The sequence below is a fragment of the Styela clava genome, chromosome 15, assembly GCF_964204865.1.
Source record: "Styela clava chromosome 15, kaStyClav1.hap1.2, whole genome shotgun sequence".
Classification (NCBI taxonomy): Eukaryota; Metazoa; Chordata; class Ascidiacea; order Stolidobranchia; family Styelidae; genus Styela; species Styela clava.
The window spans coordinates 15,536,250-15,557,710 of NC_135264.1; the positions used below are offsets into that span (position 1 = coordinate 15,536,250).

General features: G+C 34.9%; 2 protein-coding genes and 1 long non-coding RNA gene across 3 annotated transcripts in view; 1 reads left to right on the forward strand and 2 right to left on the reverse strand.

The window, feature by feature from the left end:
* Positions 1-21,461, forward strand: part of LOC144411889 (uncharacterized) — a 103,571-nt gene that overhangs the window by 30,169 nt on the left and 51,941 nt on the right. The window lies entirely within an intron of this gene.
* LOC120334094 (sodium- and chloride-dependent transporter XTRP3-like) lies at positions 74-16,272 on the reverse strand. Its single transcript, XM_078109583.1, has 11 exons — positions 15,334-16,272; positions 14,875-15,037; positions 14,329-14,486; positions 13,652-13,856; positions 12,581-12,783; positions 12,020-12,148; positions 11,559-11,671; positions 9,225-9,393; positions 8,645-8,855; positions 7,648-7,792; positions 74-6,718 (listed from the first exon to the last, which is right to left on the reverse strand). Exons 1-11 carry the CDS (start codon positions 15,460-15,462, stop codon positions 6,313-6,315), a joined length of 2,031 nt encoding a protein of 676 aa, XP_077965709.1. The 5' UTR covers positions 15,463-16,272; the 3' UTR covers positions 74-6,312.
* On the reverse strand, positions 15,578-20,132 carry LOC120333691 (RNA ligase 1-like). Its single transcript, XM_039401022.2, has one exon. The coding sequence runs from the start codon at positions 18,956-18,958 to the stop codon at positions 17,912-17,914; it is 1,047 nt and encodes a 348-aa protein (XP_039256956.2). The 5' UTR covers positions 18,959-20,132; the 3' UTR covers positions 15,578-17,911.

The following is a 21,461-nucleotide window of genomic DNA, read 5'->3' on the forward strand; positions in this document are numbered from 1 at the left end:
AAACCTTCAGGGTGGTATTTCTGCAGAACCCGCGGTATAGTGATGTCATAATTTAGCAAAAAAACACAGAAAATCGCCTTTTTCCAATTTATTTACAGATTCCTTTATAAGCAAGCATTTCAAAGTACATTTTCAAATCTAATAAAATACAAGGCACACAAAAATAGCAAAAAATCTAATATTTCACCCAAATTTTTTGGACTTCTAAAAGTATGTGCACCAAGATGGCGTACAACATAGTATGTGTACCAGGTTAGGGTTCAGGTTGTGCGCCATCTTGGTGCACATACTTCGGGAGCGTCCAATTTTTCTCTATAAATAAATAATATATTTTTGCACTTTTTATGGAACTTTGTGTACAATTGAGGTATTGTGTATTCTTGAGCATTGAAAATTGGGAAACATTGCTTCAAATTAAAATGGCTTCACTTCATAAAACTATAATTGGAAGAACTTATTGTCGTAAGGTGTTTCATACCTGCTCTCTAAACAAAAGTTTGGGCAAGCAGATACTGGGCATATAGAACCAGAGGTCAGAAATTTTCAGAGGTTCTGAAACTTTTTTTCCAAGTTAGACTGAAACAGCGGTCGGGTTCGACCGAAATCCTGATTTCGACCTATGCGCTACACAAGGCCATTAACAAGCTGTTAAAAAAGCTTATTTTTCAGGTGTTTCAAAACAGTTCTCATAGCAAGGCTCTGAAAAAGCAGATAGATACCTCAGCATAAAAAAACGCAAGTTTGGGCATGGGTTTCTGGCTAGGCTCTAACCAAGGCTGTGGAAATGTAAAAAAATCGTGATTTGGAGGAAATGAAGCTTTTGGTTGGACTAAGCTTTTCCTCCAATTAAGGTCAAACAAGCTGTTGCTATAAGTCAGGAGTGGGCAACAACAGTAAGGCTAATGTTTAAGCACAAGTAACAATCGGGGTTATGACGTTATTTTCATTAACGGAAATTAATATCCAAAATTACTTCAAATACTTCAATATCCAAAATTAATATCCGAAAATTTAGCAGACACAACAGGGGCGAATGAAACACTTTGGTGGGCAAGATCCGGCCCACAATTCGCCCATTCCTGCTATAGGTGATTCAAAAATTCGGAGCAATGCTTTGGACAAATAGATACATCGCAAAATAAAACCCAAATTTGGGATTCTCTAGCTAAGTTTGACCTAAGCTCCGAAGCCGGCTCTGAACTAGGAGATCTCGTTCGATTTTCTGCTCAAGTCGGACCTGTGCACTGAACAAGTCAATGGGCAAGCTATTACCCCAAGCATAGAGCTTTTTGAAAGGACCACATAAGACATTTTGGTACCCTCTAGGTGAGGTACTTTGGGAATATGCGAAAATTCAGTAAAATTCTGACACGAAAAGGTAAAATTAATATAACATAAGCATGTATATAATATGATCACAAATAAAATTGTGTATAACGGTCGTTAATTTGAGCGGAAGCAATAAATGCAGCATAGCTTCTTATAGGATTTAGCAAGATGGGACGGTCACAGATTTTCAATATATTTCAACAAAAAACTCAAAAAAACTTCACTTAAAAATAAAGATATCCAAAGAAGCGATGGTTCTAACTTTTAATTTGAATGCAAGGTTATTAGAGCAATAATTGGTTCATTTATTTTAGTAGAAGTCAAATGCTTTACCAGTAACAATTTGGATTGATACCACACACTATGCTAAGGTCTTTATAGAGTTGTTTCCTACATGGGTTAATGAGCAAAACACATTAAAAGATGTGTATATGGGAATATTTAATATACAGGGTGTCCATAAAGTCTTGGAATTTTGTGAATTTGCAAGGGGAATTTATCGATACCATGTATTGTTTTGGTGTATTAAATGAAGTAAAAATACAGTCAATGATTGAAAACAACAAACCTGGTTAAGATATATTGTGAACTGACTGCATAGCAAAATTAAATTGTAAAGGACTTTATGCACAACCTGTATATTGAAGTTGACTTTAGTATAAACTGAATAAACTTGACAAAATGTGCTGAGATGAATTCAGATGACAAGAGACTTGACCCTGGAGTTTAGGGACTGTGACAAAACTGATTCCGACAGCAAATAAATAAAAGTAAAACAGACAATACATTTCAATATGAAAGAGAAAAGAGAGCTTTAATAGAAAATAATAAAACAACCCTGTTTGGAATAAGAAATTGGGTATATTGGACAGACTTGACAAATTCTAACAAGGGGGCGCGACATAAAAAGTTTGAGAATAACTGGGGTTTTTGCCAAAACTAATTCAGACGACAAATAAACAGAAAAGAAAGCTTCAATAGCAGAAAAATAATAATAATAATTAAACTGATAACCCTGTTTGGAATGAGAAATTGTGTATATTGGAGAAGGAATTTCATAAATTTCACAAAACACTTGTGTATATCGATGCTCGTTTGTGTATAAATTTTCATTAAAAGAGTGAATTTAAATCTTGATAATGAAAGGCTTAGGAATCTTGAATGAAACCAAATAAGATTTTCGACTGAATTTGTGGTTATTTTGCAGAAATATCTGAAGGTTTTAATCAGTGATGGCCAATACCAAATAATTCACTATTCGAATACACTGAAACTTAATATTTTCGAATATGAAATATCGAATATATATTCGAAAATAAAATCATTGGAGCTTTGAATAGTGTGTGACGGAATTCGCATACAATAAAGAATGAAATAACCATTGCCTCCAACTTGGCTATTGTAATGAATAGATTTGTTTTTAATTTGTTCATTTCCGTTGGATACTTCACATGAACTTTTAGTTTAAAGGGTTGTAACAGTGGATTGGTTCAATGAATTCTCATAGTGGAGATTTTGGATTATGAACTCAAATTTGTAAATTTTATTATTAAAATCGAAAGCTTATACTTGAAGGCAGTCTGAATTAATAGTACCGGATAACTATATATTAGCTTTGGATGATTTCCTAATCCGATATTCATTTATAAAATCAAAAGCCTGAGTCGAAGTCTCGCTGGACTGTAGACTGGACACGGAAATTTTTGTAGTTATAATTTTGAATAGCCAAGCTAATTTTTAATGAAATCTAAAGCCTTGATGTGAAGCCACAAAATATTGTTTTTTTGATTGCAAAAAATTCTAGATTATCAAATTTTGAAACAATATCAAATGTTAACAACGTTTAGATCGAAAAAAACTTGTGTGTATGAATAATTTGTACCAATCACAAAAAGAATCATTTAAAACATTCAAAACAGGACAAACATAATACATTTCAATGTGAAATAGGAGAAAGCTTCAATAAGAAGCAGACACAAAGAATAAATAACAAATTCAAACAGGGGAAAACATTGTGTATACAAAAATAACTTGCACAATAAAAAAGGGAATAAATATCAATGATACACAAGCACAGTAGGCTATATAGATTAGGGATGTTGAACCTATCGATATGTCGGCAGGAGCATGACTTTGACAGAATTTTGCCATGGGCTGTAAACCCATGACCTGCCGCTTAATTAAAAATCATTTTTGTGATAAAAATTTGGTTTCCATTAATAGAGAACAATATCAAAGCAAGTACAGGGATACCTCAGTAGTCAGATTACTTGATATTCCAAAAATTAAGTAGCCAAACAAAAAATTTTAGTTGAAAATGCTACTGTAGACAAACGAAAATTCGGTGCTAGAACACATGAGCGTGTCACCAAATGAAATGAAGTCTTGTTAATATTTTGGAATGCACAAGAATGAATTAAAATAATTACCACTGTTTCCTATGGCAGAAAAGTTTCAGCACTCAAACAATCGTTAGTTACACAAAAAATTTAAGTCAAAAATGCTACATTATTTGAATGAAAATTTAGTGCTCAAACACCCTGAGCGCACCGCTGAATCATATAACGTCTTCTTAATATTTTGGGTATTTTTTAATGCGTAAGAATGAATTAAAATAATTACCATTGTTTATGACAAAAAGTTTTAGTTCTCGAACAAAGCGATAATCGAACACCAATTCAGAACGATTCATGTTCGACTACCAAGGTATCACTGTATAACAATGAATTAGAATTACTATACAAAAATTTCAAAAAATATTTATCATCAAATTCTTTCAAGACTTGAATAAATATGGTAATTTTGCTATATCAATAAAATAATAATGAGCACACGTTACAGTAACAAAAGTGCAAAGAAAACCTATTCAAAGCATTTATTACAGATGGCTAAAATAGACAGTATATATTTCATTAAGTTAATTTTTCTAAATGAAATTGAATATCGTGCAATTTTTTTATGAGTACCATTTTAATAATCTTATGTTGGTTGAGAGAAAAAAATAATTTAAATATTTGAATTACATTATACCATAAGCCAACTTTGGGATTTTATCTTTGTGGAAGCAGCATATATGTCGCAGCATAATATAGCAGCTTTGGGATTGTATGTATTTATGGGGGTGAGGCCAGGAATTGAAGTAAGACCAAAATGGGCAATGGGTCCGGACGGAGGTCTTGAGGTCTCAAGTGTCTTGATTCTAAAAAGCGTTTTAAGCTCAAAAATTGTATAACGTAGAAAAACGCTTTTTTTATTACATTTCAACAGGGGCTGCTATTTACTAGCCTGGATGACTAAGTAAAAAAATTGGGATTCAATGACCAAAATTTTTTCATAGGAAAAAGTATTTTTTTGAATGGTTTTGATCAAATTATTATTTTTTATATTATATGTTTTCTGGTTGACTGAATAAAGAAAATTCTCTCTCTTCTATGAAAGTTTTTATTTACATGGCCCTGAGTCTAATATTGATATTTCACAGGCCCCAACTTAGTAGGGGAAATAGTTTACCAACGATCCTCGCTGATTAAGCGCAGAAATAAGTATGTTGCACCTTCAACTTAAAGCTCAAATATATAAGCTTAAAAACTGAGTTGTTACATCGTATAGCCACAAGGCTAATGAATTTGAATAAACTTTTAAACAGAAATTGAGCTGCTTTCCCATGTTAAATTCAAAATATATGTTTGAAAATAATAAATATAGAAAAACAAAAACAATATTGAACATTAACAATAGCATGAAGCATTTTTAAAACTGAGCTTTATCGATATTCAATAGAAATATATTCAAAGCTTAAGCATATGAATAATTTTCATATTTATAATGGTGGAAGTAAAGCTGATAGGATAGCTTGAGTGTTAAAATTAAAATAAGATGGGGGGCTAATGGTTCTTTAGAGGTGGCAAGCCTCGCAAGTCCATGGTTATGTTGAAGCGGGATTTTATTCTGTGGGGGTGAAAGGGGGGGCTCTCCCAAATGCACCCCTGAAACGATAGGGAGCCGCCGTAGAAGTGGGGGGATTTTTAAAGGGGGAATGAAGGGAGATGTTCCTTGTCTAATTGCCAGTCCGGATGAGGGAATACTTAATAACGGGTTAATTGTTCTAGATCTAAAGCGTATATATAAATACAGATTAGAAAAAGTGTGCACATAGCATGTTGGAATCACTTGAGAAGAGTTATACTGACACATAAAAGGGTAAATGAGGGTTCGGGAGCACCCCAATAAGTCCGAAATATGACACGCATTAATGATTTTCTTTCACCGGAAATTAAAATGGATTTCAATAAATAATACTATGTTTCCACCGCCAACCATAACTAATTGAAGTAGATGAAAATGCTTCATGTTTCAAATTCATAACACTTCATACTATGTAATATAAAGATATAAGCATTCATTATTAAAACTTTATCTCAACAAAAATCAATGATGCGTGAAAGGCCGGAATATTGTCATTTCAGCAGGGAAGAGCAGATGTCGCTATTTTATACTTCACTGTCTTTAGACTATAATGCAGTAAAAATGTCAAAATGATAAGAATCAGTGAACTGTGTCTGGACAGAATAATGCCATATCAACAGGGTAGAGCTGATGCCGCTATTTTACACTTCTCTGTATTTAGACTATAACGGAGTAATAATACCCAAATGATAAAAATCAGTGACCTGTGTCTGGCCAGAATAATGCCATTATAACAGAAATGAGATGATGCCGCCATGTTTAAGGAACGACCAGAATCTGTTCAATAATCCATAAATATAAATCTCCTTTGGATTCTATAACTATGTGCTTCTTACAGAGTGCTTAGTTCATTCGAAATGGCAAATTTTCAGCGTCATTAAAAGCTAATAACTCAGCAGCGCGCCCAATGAAAATTTTAATCTTGCTCCGAACTGAAAACGACACTGAAACATATTTTCAAATGTGTTGGACAGTTCACAAAAATTATGCCACCTAGTGGATAATAAATATCGAAAATCAAACTTTGTTCGTAGAATTTAAATTCAATGGAGTTGCAGATTCCGTAACTCCGATATCATCATTATCATTTTGTTCTGCTCTTTTATTTCTTCCGTAGGAATTCACACCAATCCATTTCGGGTCGAAAATTCCGAAACGTACGAGAGCCGCAAATAACGGGATACAGAGCATCGAGCTTAGTATCAATAAAACGATAATAAACACAGCCCATGGCGGATAAGTTAACTCGTCTTTCGTGCCGGTGTCTTTGTTCCAAGCGTAGTAACTTGGTGGATTGAGAAACATGTCCACGAAGCTTGCGATTAGAATAACGACCATAATAAATGGGCACGTATATTTCCACGATATTCTCCAATACAATCCTGGTTTTGAGTGAATCATTCTTTCTATGTCATTTTCGAAGCTGAAAAATAAAAAATAAAAATTAGTGGACTGGTTATTTTACAAGAAAAAAACAAGGCGTGTATACTCGTTTTGCTCTGAACAAGACTCTGCATAAGCTGTCACTGCTTGACGAAGAGCTGCTTTAGTTTGCAAGGATTGGATTATTTTGTGATTCAGCATTCCAACCCAATTCATTACCCTAGGGTGGTGAGCATGGAATTTGAATCTGAGATTTGAACCTGCGATGTGATGTCATCAAAGTTGTGCCAAATATGTGAGACGAGCAAAGCACAACGCCTCAATCACGATCATCCATAACGGAAAGATATAATATATATCAAAATATATAGGGTGTCTTTAAAGTCCCCTACATTTTTTAAACTTTCGAAGCAAATTTATCAATACCATATATTGTTTTGGCCTTCGGCTCCTTGCAGATTGAATAAAGTAAAAATACTCGAACAATTACTGAGAACTGACTTCATAACAAAATTGATATTGTAAAGGGACTTTATGGACACCCTGTATATTACTAAAAAATTTTGTCTATTCTTTAACATCTGTTGAGAATGCTTCGTCGAATTTTAGAGTGTGTCGAAAATTTTTCTTTGATCATCAGCATTACAAGTTTGAAATGATGACTCAAAGTGGTCGAAAATGCAACCCTTGGTATCGCACTTGATAGATAACTAGTTTTAGCTTGCAGCGGCCTCCCCTTCCCCAGTAAAACTGTAATTATCACTTTCTAGTAATGTGTGTATTCATGATTGATTTTTACTGAAAATTAAACTTGATTTGACTTCGAACTACGGCTCCGATATCAATAAAACATGTCTAACCCAGGCCCGAAGGTTCGCATGTAACTCTCTTGTATTTGCCATATCAGTTAGAGGGCCTAAAGACTTGCTCTAAACAGAGTTCCATACAAAAATAACATAAAGCACTCACTTCTCCAGTTTGAAGACCCAAGCAACTGCAATTGTTTCGAAGAGTGCAACAGAAACAAGTCCAAACGTAGCTGAGTATCCATCGAATATGTCAAGGAAATAACTCCCGGATCTCATCGTGAAGATCAAACCGATTATAAACATGCCTGAGAATGAGAAATGATGGATTAGCAATTATAAATATTCTTATGAGAGGTTTTCAAACTTTGCTCAGAAAGTCTATTTAGATGAGAATGGTGAATGGGAAAAACTCTGTTAAGGTGAACCCTTTAACAGCTGGGCACAACCAATTCAACCTAAAGAATCATTTGATTGTCCAAATCAATTTGTTTAGTTATAAAATTATTTGAAAATGTATTCGGAATAGTAGATTGTTCAGTTTTGGCTATCCTGTTTTATATGACGTATTCATATATTATATTATAGTGAATAAAAGAGAGAGATTTATTGTTTCGTCAACCAGAAAACAATCGATGGTGCAATAAAATATATATTTATTCGGTATAAACTGGGGGAAGCAATACGACCATAGAGTCATCAGAGTGAGCTCCCCTCAATAGCAGGCAGGCAGGCAATAGTTATTGATGTTAGTTATTTGTGAAAAAACAGTTTTTCCTTCATAGTTTCATATCAAGTTTCGAACCTCCAGCCCAGTAACCAAGTCTATTATCGGGGCTCCCGAAGTATGCGAACCAAGATGGCGGACATCGGAATGTAATATCTGTACCAGGTTAGGGTTAGGCCATAATTTTAGCTATAAATACTACGGTAGGCTCTTGGCTAGTCTTCGAACTGATAATAGAACTAAAATAAGGAAAATTGGAAAAAAATTATCGCCTAACCCTAACCTGTTACCCATGTTACGTTCCGATGTCCGCCATCTTGGTTCGCATACTTCGGGAGCACCCTATTATCTGTGAGTGGCCCACTTAGGAAAGTAATTGCCCATCCCTGCACTAAACCCACCAACACCATGATTATTCAATTCTATTACTTACTTAAGCATAGTGCAGACGTCAACTTCAATTTTGAAACTTTATAACCAAAGTCCAGAACCATTGTGATAAAAGCTTGTAATATCCCGAACTCTGAACTCATCCCGATGCATAAAAGCATGAAAAAGAATAAAACGGCCCACACGGGGGCGCCAGGAAAACTTAGAATTGTTTCTGCGAAAGCAATAAAAGCGAGTCCGGTTCCTTGACCGATCTGAAACAAGAAAATTAAAGTTCAGTTTTTTGAAGGATTTGCTTATAATAAGGAGGTCATACACACTCGCTCAGAGATAAAATACAGACTAAAGTGATAAACCTGAATTTTGACGGCATTGCAGATCTGAATTCTCAAACCCCATTCCCATAACCGTAGCATTACCGTGGATAGCCAAAACAAATAAATAATTAATATATGAAATACTTTCAAAATAATTTGTTTGATTTTAAATTTTTTACAGTTTCCAGAAATAAACTAAAGGACAATTTAATCGTGCTGTGAAAGTTTGATAGCTCCAAATAATTCTGATTAGGTTTATATACATACCAAAAAACAAAACATAATATGTTCACTGAATATACAAACCTCTTTCAGTTCTTCTTCAATGCTACAATTCTTATTCGATATCGATAAATTTTGAAAAATATCTGGATAAGTTGAATTCAATTCATCCATGTGTTGAAGAAACTCAACGTAGGATGAATTCTTTATGAAGTATGATTCAGGGAATGCAGTGAGAACTGTTTGACGATTCCTGTGAAGAATAATAGAATGCTGGCTTATAACTATTAGTATTTCAGAAGTGTTTTAGAAGCGCTTTGCTATAAAAGGGTGAAGGGCGTAACCAGAGGGTTTTGAGGGGTCAGACGCTAGCTGTTATGGTCTTACTTGGCAATTAGAAATTTCAGAACCCCCTGGGTGAGCCATTGGGCTATTTTGACAAGCCCATTATTAATGGGCATTACCATTTTTTGGACCAGAATTATTCATGAATCGGAATAAAATATTTACAAAATTTCGCCTATGCAATGTGTGATATAAGATTTACATATTATTTCTAGGGAAGAAGAGTGCCAATAAGGCGGCTTAGACATATGCCAAACCAATCCCCCTGCCCCTTTCCAGTTACCAGTCCATGTCGAGTATGAGATTAGTTAGGCAGTTATTTGTTTTCGGAAGCATGGACTTGAAATTCGTTAATAGAAAATATTATCTTAGAACATATTTAGAATGTTGAATTATCCAATTCTTGCAATCTCAATGATTGTTGAGTGTTTCAAAGAATCGCTTGCTGTATTATCAGCCATCCTCTCCCCTGGGATGAAACTATACCAGTAATTTTCCCAGTAATAGAAATTCATAACTCACAGTATAAACCAGCGTTATTACTTTTGAAGGACGCGTCATCATTTCCTGAGTTATACAGGGAAATGAACGAGTGCTAATGCTCAAATCGTTTGAATACGCTGTTATTAATTACAGATTCGAAAAAAAGTATTGTTTTTTTCCGCTCTATACGCATTTCATAACTCAATTCAATGTTCATATCAGGGCATCGGTGGAAAAAATTGAAAATTAGGCAACCGGGTAATAATTTTACATATATCAGTTTTACTAATGTCAAATTTATGCGACAAAGTCTGTTATAACCAGACCATGCTAATTTTAGTAGACGCATACCAATTGAATCAGCTAGACGGTTCATTTTGCGGTAATAAACGTAGCAATCATCACAAGCATTAAATCGAGCGTTGTAATAAAGTAACAAAAACGGCACTGTGTGTTGTTTCTCTTGTTTCGTCAAAATATGTGAAATTTAAATGAAAAATAGGATCATTCTATGTCAGAACAAAACAGAAAAGGGGGAGGTGAACAATATGAAAAAAAAAATATATTTGCAGTGCATACACTACATCGGCAAGTCATTTGATGTCAACTGAACAGTAAACACTAATTTGAGTCAGTTTGTTTTGAAATGGCATTGTTAGGTCATACATAACTTTATGATGTCATAATGAAAATTTAAAAACGATTTCCCTCATTATGCAGTTCAATACAGGATAACAACAATTACATCAACAGTTTACTTCCTTATTCTCGTCAAATCACAAACGCTGAAGAGACGATGGAAAAATACCAAAACTTTTACAAATGATATCAATGTTATATACAGTATATTCTTAACTGACTGTCTGATGTCAGAAAAAAAAGAAATTATTAGTGAAATCTTAAATTTATGATATTCAAAAATGCTATATTTAATTGCAAATATATTTTAACATTTACTATCATTGTCATAATTCAGCAATTTCGTTTTTTTAGAAGGGGGACTGATAAATAATATAATAGCAATTTCCCATACTGGTTCCTAAATTGATTTGTTTAAATCTTTAGGTGTACTGCGTTTTATTCTTTTTTTTTAGTTTTTTTATCATTATAAAACATGGTGAACTGGTGGAAACGTGCCAATCGAGAAACTAGTATTTTAAATGACAAAGAGGGGACCCCAAGTTTGAGAGTCAAAGAGGGGACAAAGAGGGGACCCCAAGTTTGAGAGTCCCTGGAAGGGGGGATGAACTATGAAAGCTTAAGAGTCACTGTTTTAGACTAGGGCTATCCAAACTGTGGGTCACGACCCCGCAGGTGGGCACGCAACAAATTCTGGGGCTCGCAAAGAGCACACCGGTTTCACACAGAGTACTATATCTATTGACTTTTGATAATAAAACATAATCAAAAGAATAAATAGGATCAGAGAAGCGGCGCCGCTGCACAACAATGCAGACTTTGATCGAAGGACATGAGAAGCGGTGTGCTTGCATAACCGACAGGGTCACAGAAAATTTCAATATATTGGGTCCAGGCTTGAAAGCTCCTGTTCTAGAACACCGCATTCAATTTAAAACAATAATAACTTACACTTCCATACATTCCTTGGTCGCCAGATTTGCTTTAAATCCGAGAACAGAGAAGACAGTGATGCAAGCAAATACCGAAGTCAAACTGTTAGCTGAAGCCACAAACAAGGCATCCTGGAAGAGAAATATATTGCAGATTTAAAATAGGATTTTAATATTTATCACAAGGAAAAGAAGATAGTCGGATTGATGATTTCTACTAAATTGGTCACCATGGCGATCTCGGACATACTCCGGCGACTCTGGGTCGTAAATTTACAGCAAACTTTTCAATTTTACCATAGGCTGAATTTTTTTGAATCCACACTCCAATTTTACCTTCTAATTTCTTGGTGTTGCGCGAGGCAAGATAATAAGCGTAGGTGTTCCAGAAAAAGAAAGTTTGAGGAACGCTGCTCTAGGCAAACTGTCGCTAAAGGACACCTAAAGGACCAGATCTTTCATTAGAAAATGCTGTCTCACCTTTTTACAATTATTATTGTATGGATTATAACTTGAATAAGCGATGATTGCTCCATAGCCAAGTCCTAGACTGAAGAATATCTGAGTTGCTGCTTCTCGCCAGACTACTGGGTCAACAAGTCTTGTGAGCTGGAATAGAAAACATACTTTAGAAAAAATTTGCTCGAAACATAGTCGTGCACACTCACTCAGAAGTAAGCGAGTCTCATCTTCGTGAGCGAAGTTTCAAAAGATCACTCATTAAATCTTGAGAGCTAATGAAACTATATAGAATTAGAATGGTGCAATATGTGCACTGACTCTGAAGTACCGTAAGTAAGACTTATATTCAAGCAGAGTTACAGATGACTTCTGAAATGCCAAGCTGTTGAAAATATATCAAATTATTTACATACGGGTACATATTTTGTAAACTTGAATGTAAATAAGATTTGCCGGTATGTTTTGGGTAATGATAGGTTTAAAACTCCTATGAGATGTTTGAAAGTCTGCGTAGTGCAGTGTGTCATGGGTAGGACAAACCTACTAACTCCAAAACCTAAAACTTCGTAAACAACTCACGTCAGGCTTGAACATGTGGACAACTCCTGCTGCAGCTCCCTCTAGTGTCATGCCTCGAACAAAGAACGCGATCAATATAACGTATGGAAATATAGTTGCAAAATACATGACTTTGCCAGATGATTTGATTCCTTTGATGATTCCAAAGAATACTAAAACCCAAGCTATGAAGAGACTGACAACCATTTTCCAATTTGCCACTCCTGGAATAAAATGAAATATTGGAAAACCTCATTTATTTTGGGCAGAAAGAGGGGAGATTTTTGATCATGACACATCAAAAAAGTTGAAATATTTAAGTACTCAAAATGGAAAAAGAGCAGGCCTAGACGTCAGTAGTACGACGACATCATAGAATGAACTGGCAACTAGCTATACGCGACATCAAGCTAGCCCAGGATCGTGTGAGGAGAAAAAAAAGGGTAGAAAGGTCCAATCAATATGGGCAACTATTATGTGCATGAAAGCGTAGCAGTGTAAGTATTAAACTTGATGTTGGTGTTGCAGTTGATTAAGGTTACTAGTTTCATCAATATACAAATGCACGAAGCCGCATAAACTTCAAATTTTTTTATTTTCAGGGTTCAAATAATACACCCAATGGGCGAACCTGTCTTCTATTGAGATCGATAAAAATCTTCGTAATATTTTGTGATTGACAGATTGTTAATAAAGTCACCCAAAAAATGTACGTGAACTTAATTTCCGATCTGATCGATGTGTTGGCCGGTTCCATTACAATTGAACCCGCGTACCTTTGAACCCACGTACATTTGAACCCACGTACATTTGAACCACGCACATCTGAACCCACGACAATTGCACCTGCATACTATTGCACCTATGGAAATTTTTTTTGTTTTACGGATATTTGAACCCATACTAACCCTCACCCATGGGTTTTAGCACCTGCATATAGATTGAACCTGCGGATATATACATGGGTTCAAATGTAAATGGTTCAAATGCACGTGGGTTCAAATGTACGGTTACCGTGTTGGCCACCTCTGGGCTATATCAAAGCAAATGTGCAATGAACAACTAAACAGAATCATGCAAAGGCAATCTTACCTCCTTCCTCAATAGAGCCAGAAATATCCAAAGTATCTCGATACCAGAAATAAGCTGTGGACGAACTAACAGCACATTCGTGAACAATTGTTCCGTTATTTTCCGGACATTTTGCCCATGGTAGTTCCGAACGAAATGAATTGAATAAATAAAATAATGTCCAAGCCAATATCATGTTGTAGTATAGACCAATAAGAAGAGAAACCTGGAATAGAAAATTTCCATTAACCATTTACTTTTACCTTTTATGGATATATATAAAATGTTTAGAAAGTCTTTTTGCAATTTAAAGAATTCATCATTTCAATTTTACTATTTCAAAATTGTGAGACATCTTATGGACGCAAACTGCCGGCAGATCATTCAATATGCCAGCATGCTAAAAATATCTTATTTATTTTCCGTCAAATGTTTGACATACAAAAAAGAGCTCTCCAGGTGTGTGTGTACCAATATGGAGGCAACTAATTTTGTTCGCCTACTTTATATCAAGTCGTGTAAAGGTACTGAAACCTATGGGCAGGGGGTATATTCACTTGGCTAACACAGACAGTCCCCGAACTCGTAATAGAACTAAAAAAAGGAAAATCGGAATAAAATTATGGTCTATTCCTAACATGGTACACATACTACGGGAGTACCCATCAGACTTCCCACATATTCATGAAAGAACTCACCACAATGCTGGCAAATCCAACCCCAACTAACTGAGGGTGTATATGACTCCACACTCCCACTGCCCCTTTTCTCATGCTTTGACCAACGGCAAGTTCCAAGAAGTACAACGGATATCCTTCCAAGAACAACATGACGAAATATGGAATCAGGAAAGCACCTGGAGAAAGTTATAGAAATTTTTAATGTGCTGATCACTCAGAAAAAAGGATCTAGACTAGATGAGAGCAAAAACAGTTGAACCAAATAACTTAGTATCTTGAAAATATTCCGAAATATATTTTTGAATATTGTATCTGTATATTTTTTAATGTTGGTTACGTTTAACAAAGAAATTTATTTGTACTAATTTTCTCATTCACACAATTCACTTTGATCAAGGTCCTATACTGATATCTACGCTATGTAAGAAGCCACTATCATTAAAAGCATCAAAATCTTCCATTTAGTTATTGCGATCAACGCAAAACCATTTTAAAAAATGTATTTACGGATTTTTTCTGATTCAATTTATATTTTTTATTATTTATTACAAATTCAATTCCTACCTCCCCCATTCTTTTGACACAAGTAAGGAAACCTCCAAATATTTCCGAGACCAACAGCGAACCCGAGTGCGGCCATGATATACTGGAATTTATTATCCCACGCCGGACGTTCTTTCATTTGTCCATCAGAGTCCGAGCTATCGGATGAGCTGTCACTTTTATCCTGGGTAAAAAAGGCTTGTCAGCACTCGAAAAATTTGAATAATTGTAAATATTATTATATGATAATTTATAAAGGATATACATATTTATCTCTGGGTGGCAAGGAAAGCCATTAATATGACTAATCATATTAATTAGTGGGAGACGTCTTCACGTCTTCTTGTCAGGGATTAGTCAGATTTTTTTTGACTTATCTCAAATCCGCCACATAGACTTTTTTAGACATATTACAAAAATTAGGGAGATTTTACACAAAACATAGATAAGATAAAAAGAACTTCACAAATAAAAAATTACCTCTTCAGTTAGAAGACCTTCCTGCTCGACTGCGAATGGGTCAATTTTTTCCAAACTGTCTGATCGACTGCTTTTCACACCCCCATTGCACGTCGTCGTTTCATAGGCACTAGTATTCGCGTCTCCCATGATTGGAACTCGTCCGATAATTATACCTTTTTTGAGTTTTATTTTCACACCCAGAATTGCCTTCTTATTATGCTACGGATGTAAACCCTCACTAAAAATCCTTGCTATGCCTGGCTGTAAACGTCAAAAATTACAGATTCAATTCTCGATTGCAGTGATGTACTAAAAAAATGATGTCAAGATGAGAGTATTCTAAGCTTTAAGTACTTATTGAAGTCTGTAATCAGACAAGTGGGTGTGTACCGTGTAGAGCCAATCAAAAGTATCAAAAATGTTAGATATTAAAATGTTGAAGTGGATTAGTCCCAAAGTCAGATTTAGAGATGAGTAGGGGGCGTGTTCTATGTGGGTGGGGTCATCATTGGCCAATAAATATAAAGTAAAATATGGTGCCATAATATTTAGAGGTGGAATTGGGGTTGACGTCCCAAAAATAAATTTATATGTCACATTGGTTGTGTAGCTATCCACAGAAAACTATCGAATTACAATATTCAATAATAAATAAACAGTGAGCAGCACCTGGATGGAAACACTACACAGATAAGGGGGATGCACCAGCAATTCCAATTACGGTAACTCCTTAGAATTTGATATGCACCTTTACAGGTAATACTATAGCGTGAGGCACTGTATATCCTCGCATATAAGTCGATCTCGCTTATGAGGCAGCCCCCTAAAAAAGGGCATACAACAGTGAATTTGATAAAATTTGCATAAAAGCCGACCCTACGAATCGTGACACGCCGTATGCACCATTTAATGAAAATGATAACCATATATGCATCAGAGTTATGCGCGTATATGCCGAATTTTTAGTGCTATCAGTGGTATCAGGGTATGCTTGTAATAAGCAGACCCCATAGTTTGGCAACTTTTTTTTGAGTTTCAAACTCGAATTATATGCGAGGATATTCGATATATGTCACCTAAATCAAATAGGGGGAGGGGGGGGGGCGGATTTGATACCTCATGTTAATATATGGTCAGAGTCGCATTTTGCATCCTTCATAGAGGGTTATCGGTTGGTTATAGAGACACCTTATTTTGATGAAAAATTATTGCAGTTTATAAGCATAAGACTGAGAATTCTGGAATACCAAATCTGAAATATCGGGAGAACAATTTTAAAGCAAGTTAACTATACATCATGTATTAGGAAAAATTGACAAATTCTCAAATATATCATTATAAAACTAGTATACGTGAACCTGACTCATATGTAACAAGGCACTCAGCACTGTACTCTAAAATAGCATATGGTTGTAAAAGTAATTGCATCACCCTGTCACCCGAACAAATAAAATTAGAGTGGGTGTGTCGGAGGTATAACATGAGTGCTGTAGGCGGGAACTTTGAGTATAGCGTAAAATTTATTTACATATCGGGAATACGTCATTATATAGTAGAAAATTAATGAATTACTGAAAAACATGACATACAAGACTTTACCAGTTTCACCTTACTGCTTGGATAAATAATGTCAGAGTGGGTGTGCCATGGGCAAGGAACTCATAATTTGGTTTAAACAAAAAAGTATATTTCAAAAGAAAAAGGACTTTTTTCTGTAGACTTTGATATTTTTATGGTTATACCAAACTCATTCTAGTTCAATATACCGGTAATCGTTCTGCTTGATAAATCTGGTATATAATTAAAAAATACTTTTAAAGCAAAAAACTAAAATACCAAACTATTTGTATATGAAAATTTCTGAAATTTGTCTGTAAAACTTATGTGCGAATAAATTGAGTGTGTCACTTTTAACTATAAAAAACAAGTTTGATAAGAAGCCTAAACTTCTAATTATGATATTGAATGGTGCAATATTTATTTTTCTAAAGTCGCAATAACACTTATATATAAGGACACTATTCAACTGTTGACTCAGGCAACTTTCAAAAACTTGTCGAAGAAACAAGTGCTTCCAAAGTTTAATCGCGGGAATAAACAGATACTTCCATATCCGTATTTGGGTTACGGGTTTTCTACTGATAAGATAAGAGACTTGTTTGTAAAAAATGTAACAAGAACATCCAAATTAAAACAAAGCCAAACTTTACCCCCCCAAGCAAAATGACTACCAAAGCATCATCTAATGTAAAGAAAATCAGAATTTATTTTTCAGGTTTATTTATATTTACACAATATCCAAAACTTTTTCTTGTTTTGAATTTAAATACCTTCAATTTCATTACGAAAAAATTGTAACTTTTAGTATTGTGATAAAAAAAATAACAGCTGCATTTTTCCTTGAGGTATATTCTCGACTTCCATATGAGCAGGGCTCTAGACTAGAAGTTACTAATATTTAACGAAATATCAAATTCTGTACAATCCAATTAAACAATTCTTATTAGTGACAGGATGAAGATAGAACTAAAGTACACCTGAAACGATCAAAAATAGCTAGCAGACTTAGAATAGATGAACTTATAAACTCAAGCAACTAAACAGCACCATTTACTGACTCACTAATTTCAAAAATATCTCGAAATTTTGAAAACGATGTACTATTCAATGAAAACAAATAATTAAACATAGATTTTGAATTAGAAGAATATTCTTTAGAATGCAAACTGCCAGTTTTTATGATCACAGGACGGTCCCGTAAAAGTGGATTCACATCATTCTGCGGCCATGACAATTTTAAGTGGTGACGATGTAACTTGAACATTTTACCTGACGAAAAATGCCAAACAATTCCTTCAACAGACGCATGAGAATTGGAGGTAAACCATGTATATATTGATTCATATGATATGCTTTGAGGTAAGTCTAATACAGATATACAACCATGTTCAACTAATACATGGAAAGGCTTACTTTTGCTACCCAAACCATATGGATTTCCATTAATATTAGTTCCAATCAATTCGAGAGTTTTTCTGTCTAGATCAGCAAGAGCCGTTGGTGAAATTTCAACTGCTTTGTCGCCATTTTTGGTGTCACTAGATAGTTTTAAAGTCAATGCCATACCAGTGTTATAATCTATGACTGACGAGTGCCAGCAGTATTGTGGGTTCGTACTTTCAACTGGAACCCAACCTGGGATATGTCCGTTTTCGTCAGGGATTGGAAATTTAGTGGAATCATCTATTTTAATGTCATCTGCTGGAATCCATTCATCTGGAACAGTTTTTAAATCATTTGGAAACTTCCATTGGAAAAGTGGCTCTTCACCAGTTTTTGTAAGCTTCCATTCTCTATGTTTTCTCTGATATGCTTTAAACCTCTTATCGGCACCTTTGCTTGGTTTCCTATCCAACCTAGCACATAGCATTAACCGTCCATTATTAATTCTTACATGACAGCAAGTTCCATCAAACTTTTCACTTGCTATAGCCTTAGTAAAATCGCATTCTTCTGCATCTAGACAAATTTCTTGAGTAGCTTCAACACAATAATTTTGTCCTTGGCGTTTACTCGATGGAGCTTGTTTTACCGCTGTTTTAAGTACGCACTGTATTTTACTTTGTACAGCGCAAGTTTTCATCTTAATTCAGCTATATATACCGGTATATGGTTTTAACAGTCTAATATATTTGTATATACAACAGGAAACCGCGCAGCTGTGGGCGCAACTCGGGCCTGGGATTACTGCGAAAGCTAGACAATATTTGCCTTCTTCATGGCGTTAAATTTTCCTAAAAATATAAAGTTAAAATGCTATAAAAATGAAATAATGTCTTTTAAATATGTACCGGTATATCTCACAACTGGTCATACGGCGCGAATTCCTCACGTGGCCATTATCACGTAATAAACAATACCGGCAGTCGTCATGAACAACCATTGAAGACGTTTCTGACGCAATAAGTTAATCCGATCATAACGGGCGTTTCGAGGGTGTGTTGTAGTTCGGTAAGCCTACGGAAATAACTTGGGCATACAAGACGGTACCGCGTTTTACTCAGCGTACTATATGCCGGAATTTACGACAAAATCATGTAGTGCAAGTCAGTTTAGTTCTATATATACAAATCTATATTTACCGGAACTATACGTTCTTTGATGCATAAAGTTAAGGTACAATATGGTGTCTGGTAAGACGGAAATGACTTATTACGGTATTTATTTTGCAAACGTTGAAAATTTAGCTTGACGTGAACCATGCCCCTCCCTACATTTTCATTGACAATTCAGTTTTAGATTAACAGCACAAACCCGTCGACATCCCACATTCTATATTACAGCGTAGCATTTTTTGCGCCTCACCCATGAATGCCATTTTTGTTTCCTTTAATATTCTGTATGTTCAGTGAATATTTTTAGCATGCTGAGAAAATAAACTACATATTACTGATTCAAATACACCGATTACTTTTTATAAACTTTCTTCATAAGTAGGATAACAAGATCCCCATTAAATATCGAAAAGCCAGATACAAAATACATCGCCGACATCAATTTCTATTTTAACATGCTTTAATTAAAACGAGCTAGACGGCTTATATTTAGTCTTTGTGTCGTGTACACTTACCCCGCAGCGCTTTCCGTTTGTCACTAATCCATTATAAATATAACTCATGCACTTATTTTTTCTCCAACTGTGCGGGTTGCTGATAAAATAAGACGAGAATAGCCAATTTTTAGTACGTTTTTAAGCTGCAGCTTAAAATAATATTTAAGTCTACGGGTATTCGTTCAATCCACTCTGTATGTAAGTCCTTTACGGATTTGTGTGCGGACTTTCCCGATGAAAAGCAAAACCCAACTTACGCATATTAAAGATGGTATCAGGCAGTGATTTCCCTACAGCACCCCCTCCCCCCTCCCATCCCTAAAATTTCGAACACCCCACCTCTCTAACTTTCATGTGACACTAAATAAAAAAAAGTATTTGGATATTCAGAAAGTGGTTCATATTCCGGTGAAAATAATCAATAAAATACTTAAAACAATTTTATAGGTTACAAATGGTTTTATCACCAATAACATAATATATACCACCCCCTAAAATTGGAAAAAAAAACTAAAATAAAAATCTGGGATCGGGTATCAGGTCCGGTTGACAGTCCATGTTGGGTATGGGATGCGAGAGCAGAGTGAGAACAAAACGATGTTTAGACAATTGTGACGATTTCTTGAATTCTTGTTCCCGGTAAACAGAAGAAGCTAAACACGTATCACAAAAAATACGCTCGAATTATCTTAATTTTCTGCATATTTATATCAGTGTACTATATTAGGAATAAGAGCAGTCATATCGATTCAGACCCGGATCTACCTCATACCAAAGTATTTAAACAAACCCCAAGTGCTTTCATTCTTTAGCTATTATATAAAACGTTTTGCGACGATTTATCATCGTAACTCCCGGATGGTCAAATTGCGCCTGTCAAAGCATCGGAGGAAGTTGTGAAATCTCTAACAACTACATACAAAATGTAGACATATTTTTAAACTTTGTTTAGATTATCTAAACCAGCGGTTCTAAAACTTTCAAGCCGCTTTTTAGAATTTGTCAAGCCTTGCACCCCACCTCCCAAATAACTAGCTAACAATAAGCTACAAATAACAGATAGTAAGGCAAAAATAGGTTTTATTTCAAAAAAAATGTGCGTGGAATGTACATAATGAAATAAATTAAAAGTTTCGAAATATCAAAATAATGCGGGCAAGATCAAATTTAAAAAGTAAGTATTTTAATTAGCTTCACGCTACCCCACCCTTTGAGATTCTAAACTATATATGTTTTTACTTTGTCATTAAATATATTTATATCTTATATATATATATATATATATTTAGCTTAAAGAAAATTTAATTTGGGATATTTTAAATATTACATATTTAGTAAAGGTATGTGAAGGTGAACTATATGATATAGTCTTTGAAAAAGAAAAGGTATTTTTCTTAATGCGAAACTTAAAAAAAGATTCTGTATGCGGCCCTTGCAAAACACTTTCCACCACCTGTTGTAACACCACTCGTCCAGATAATCTGAATCACAGGAGACTTGTTGCCCTAACAGTAACACCTATCGCCTTTACCTT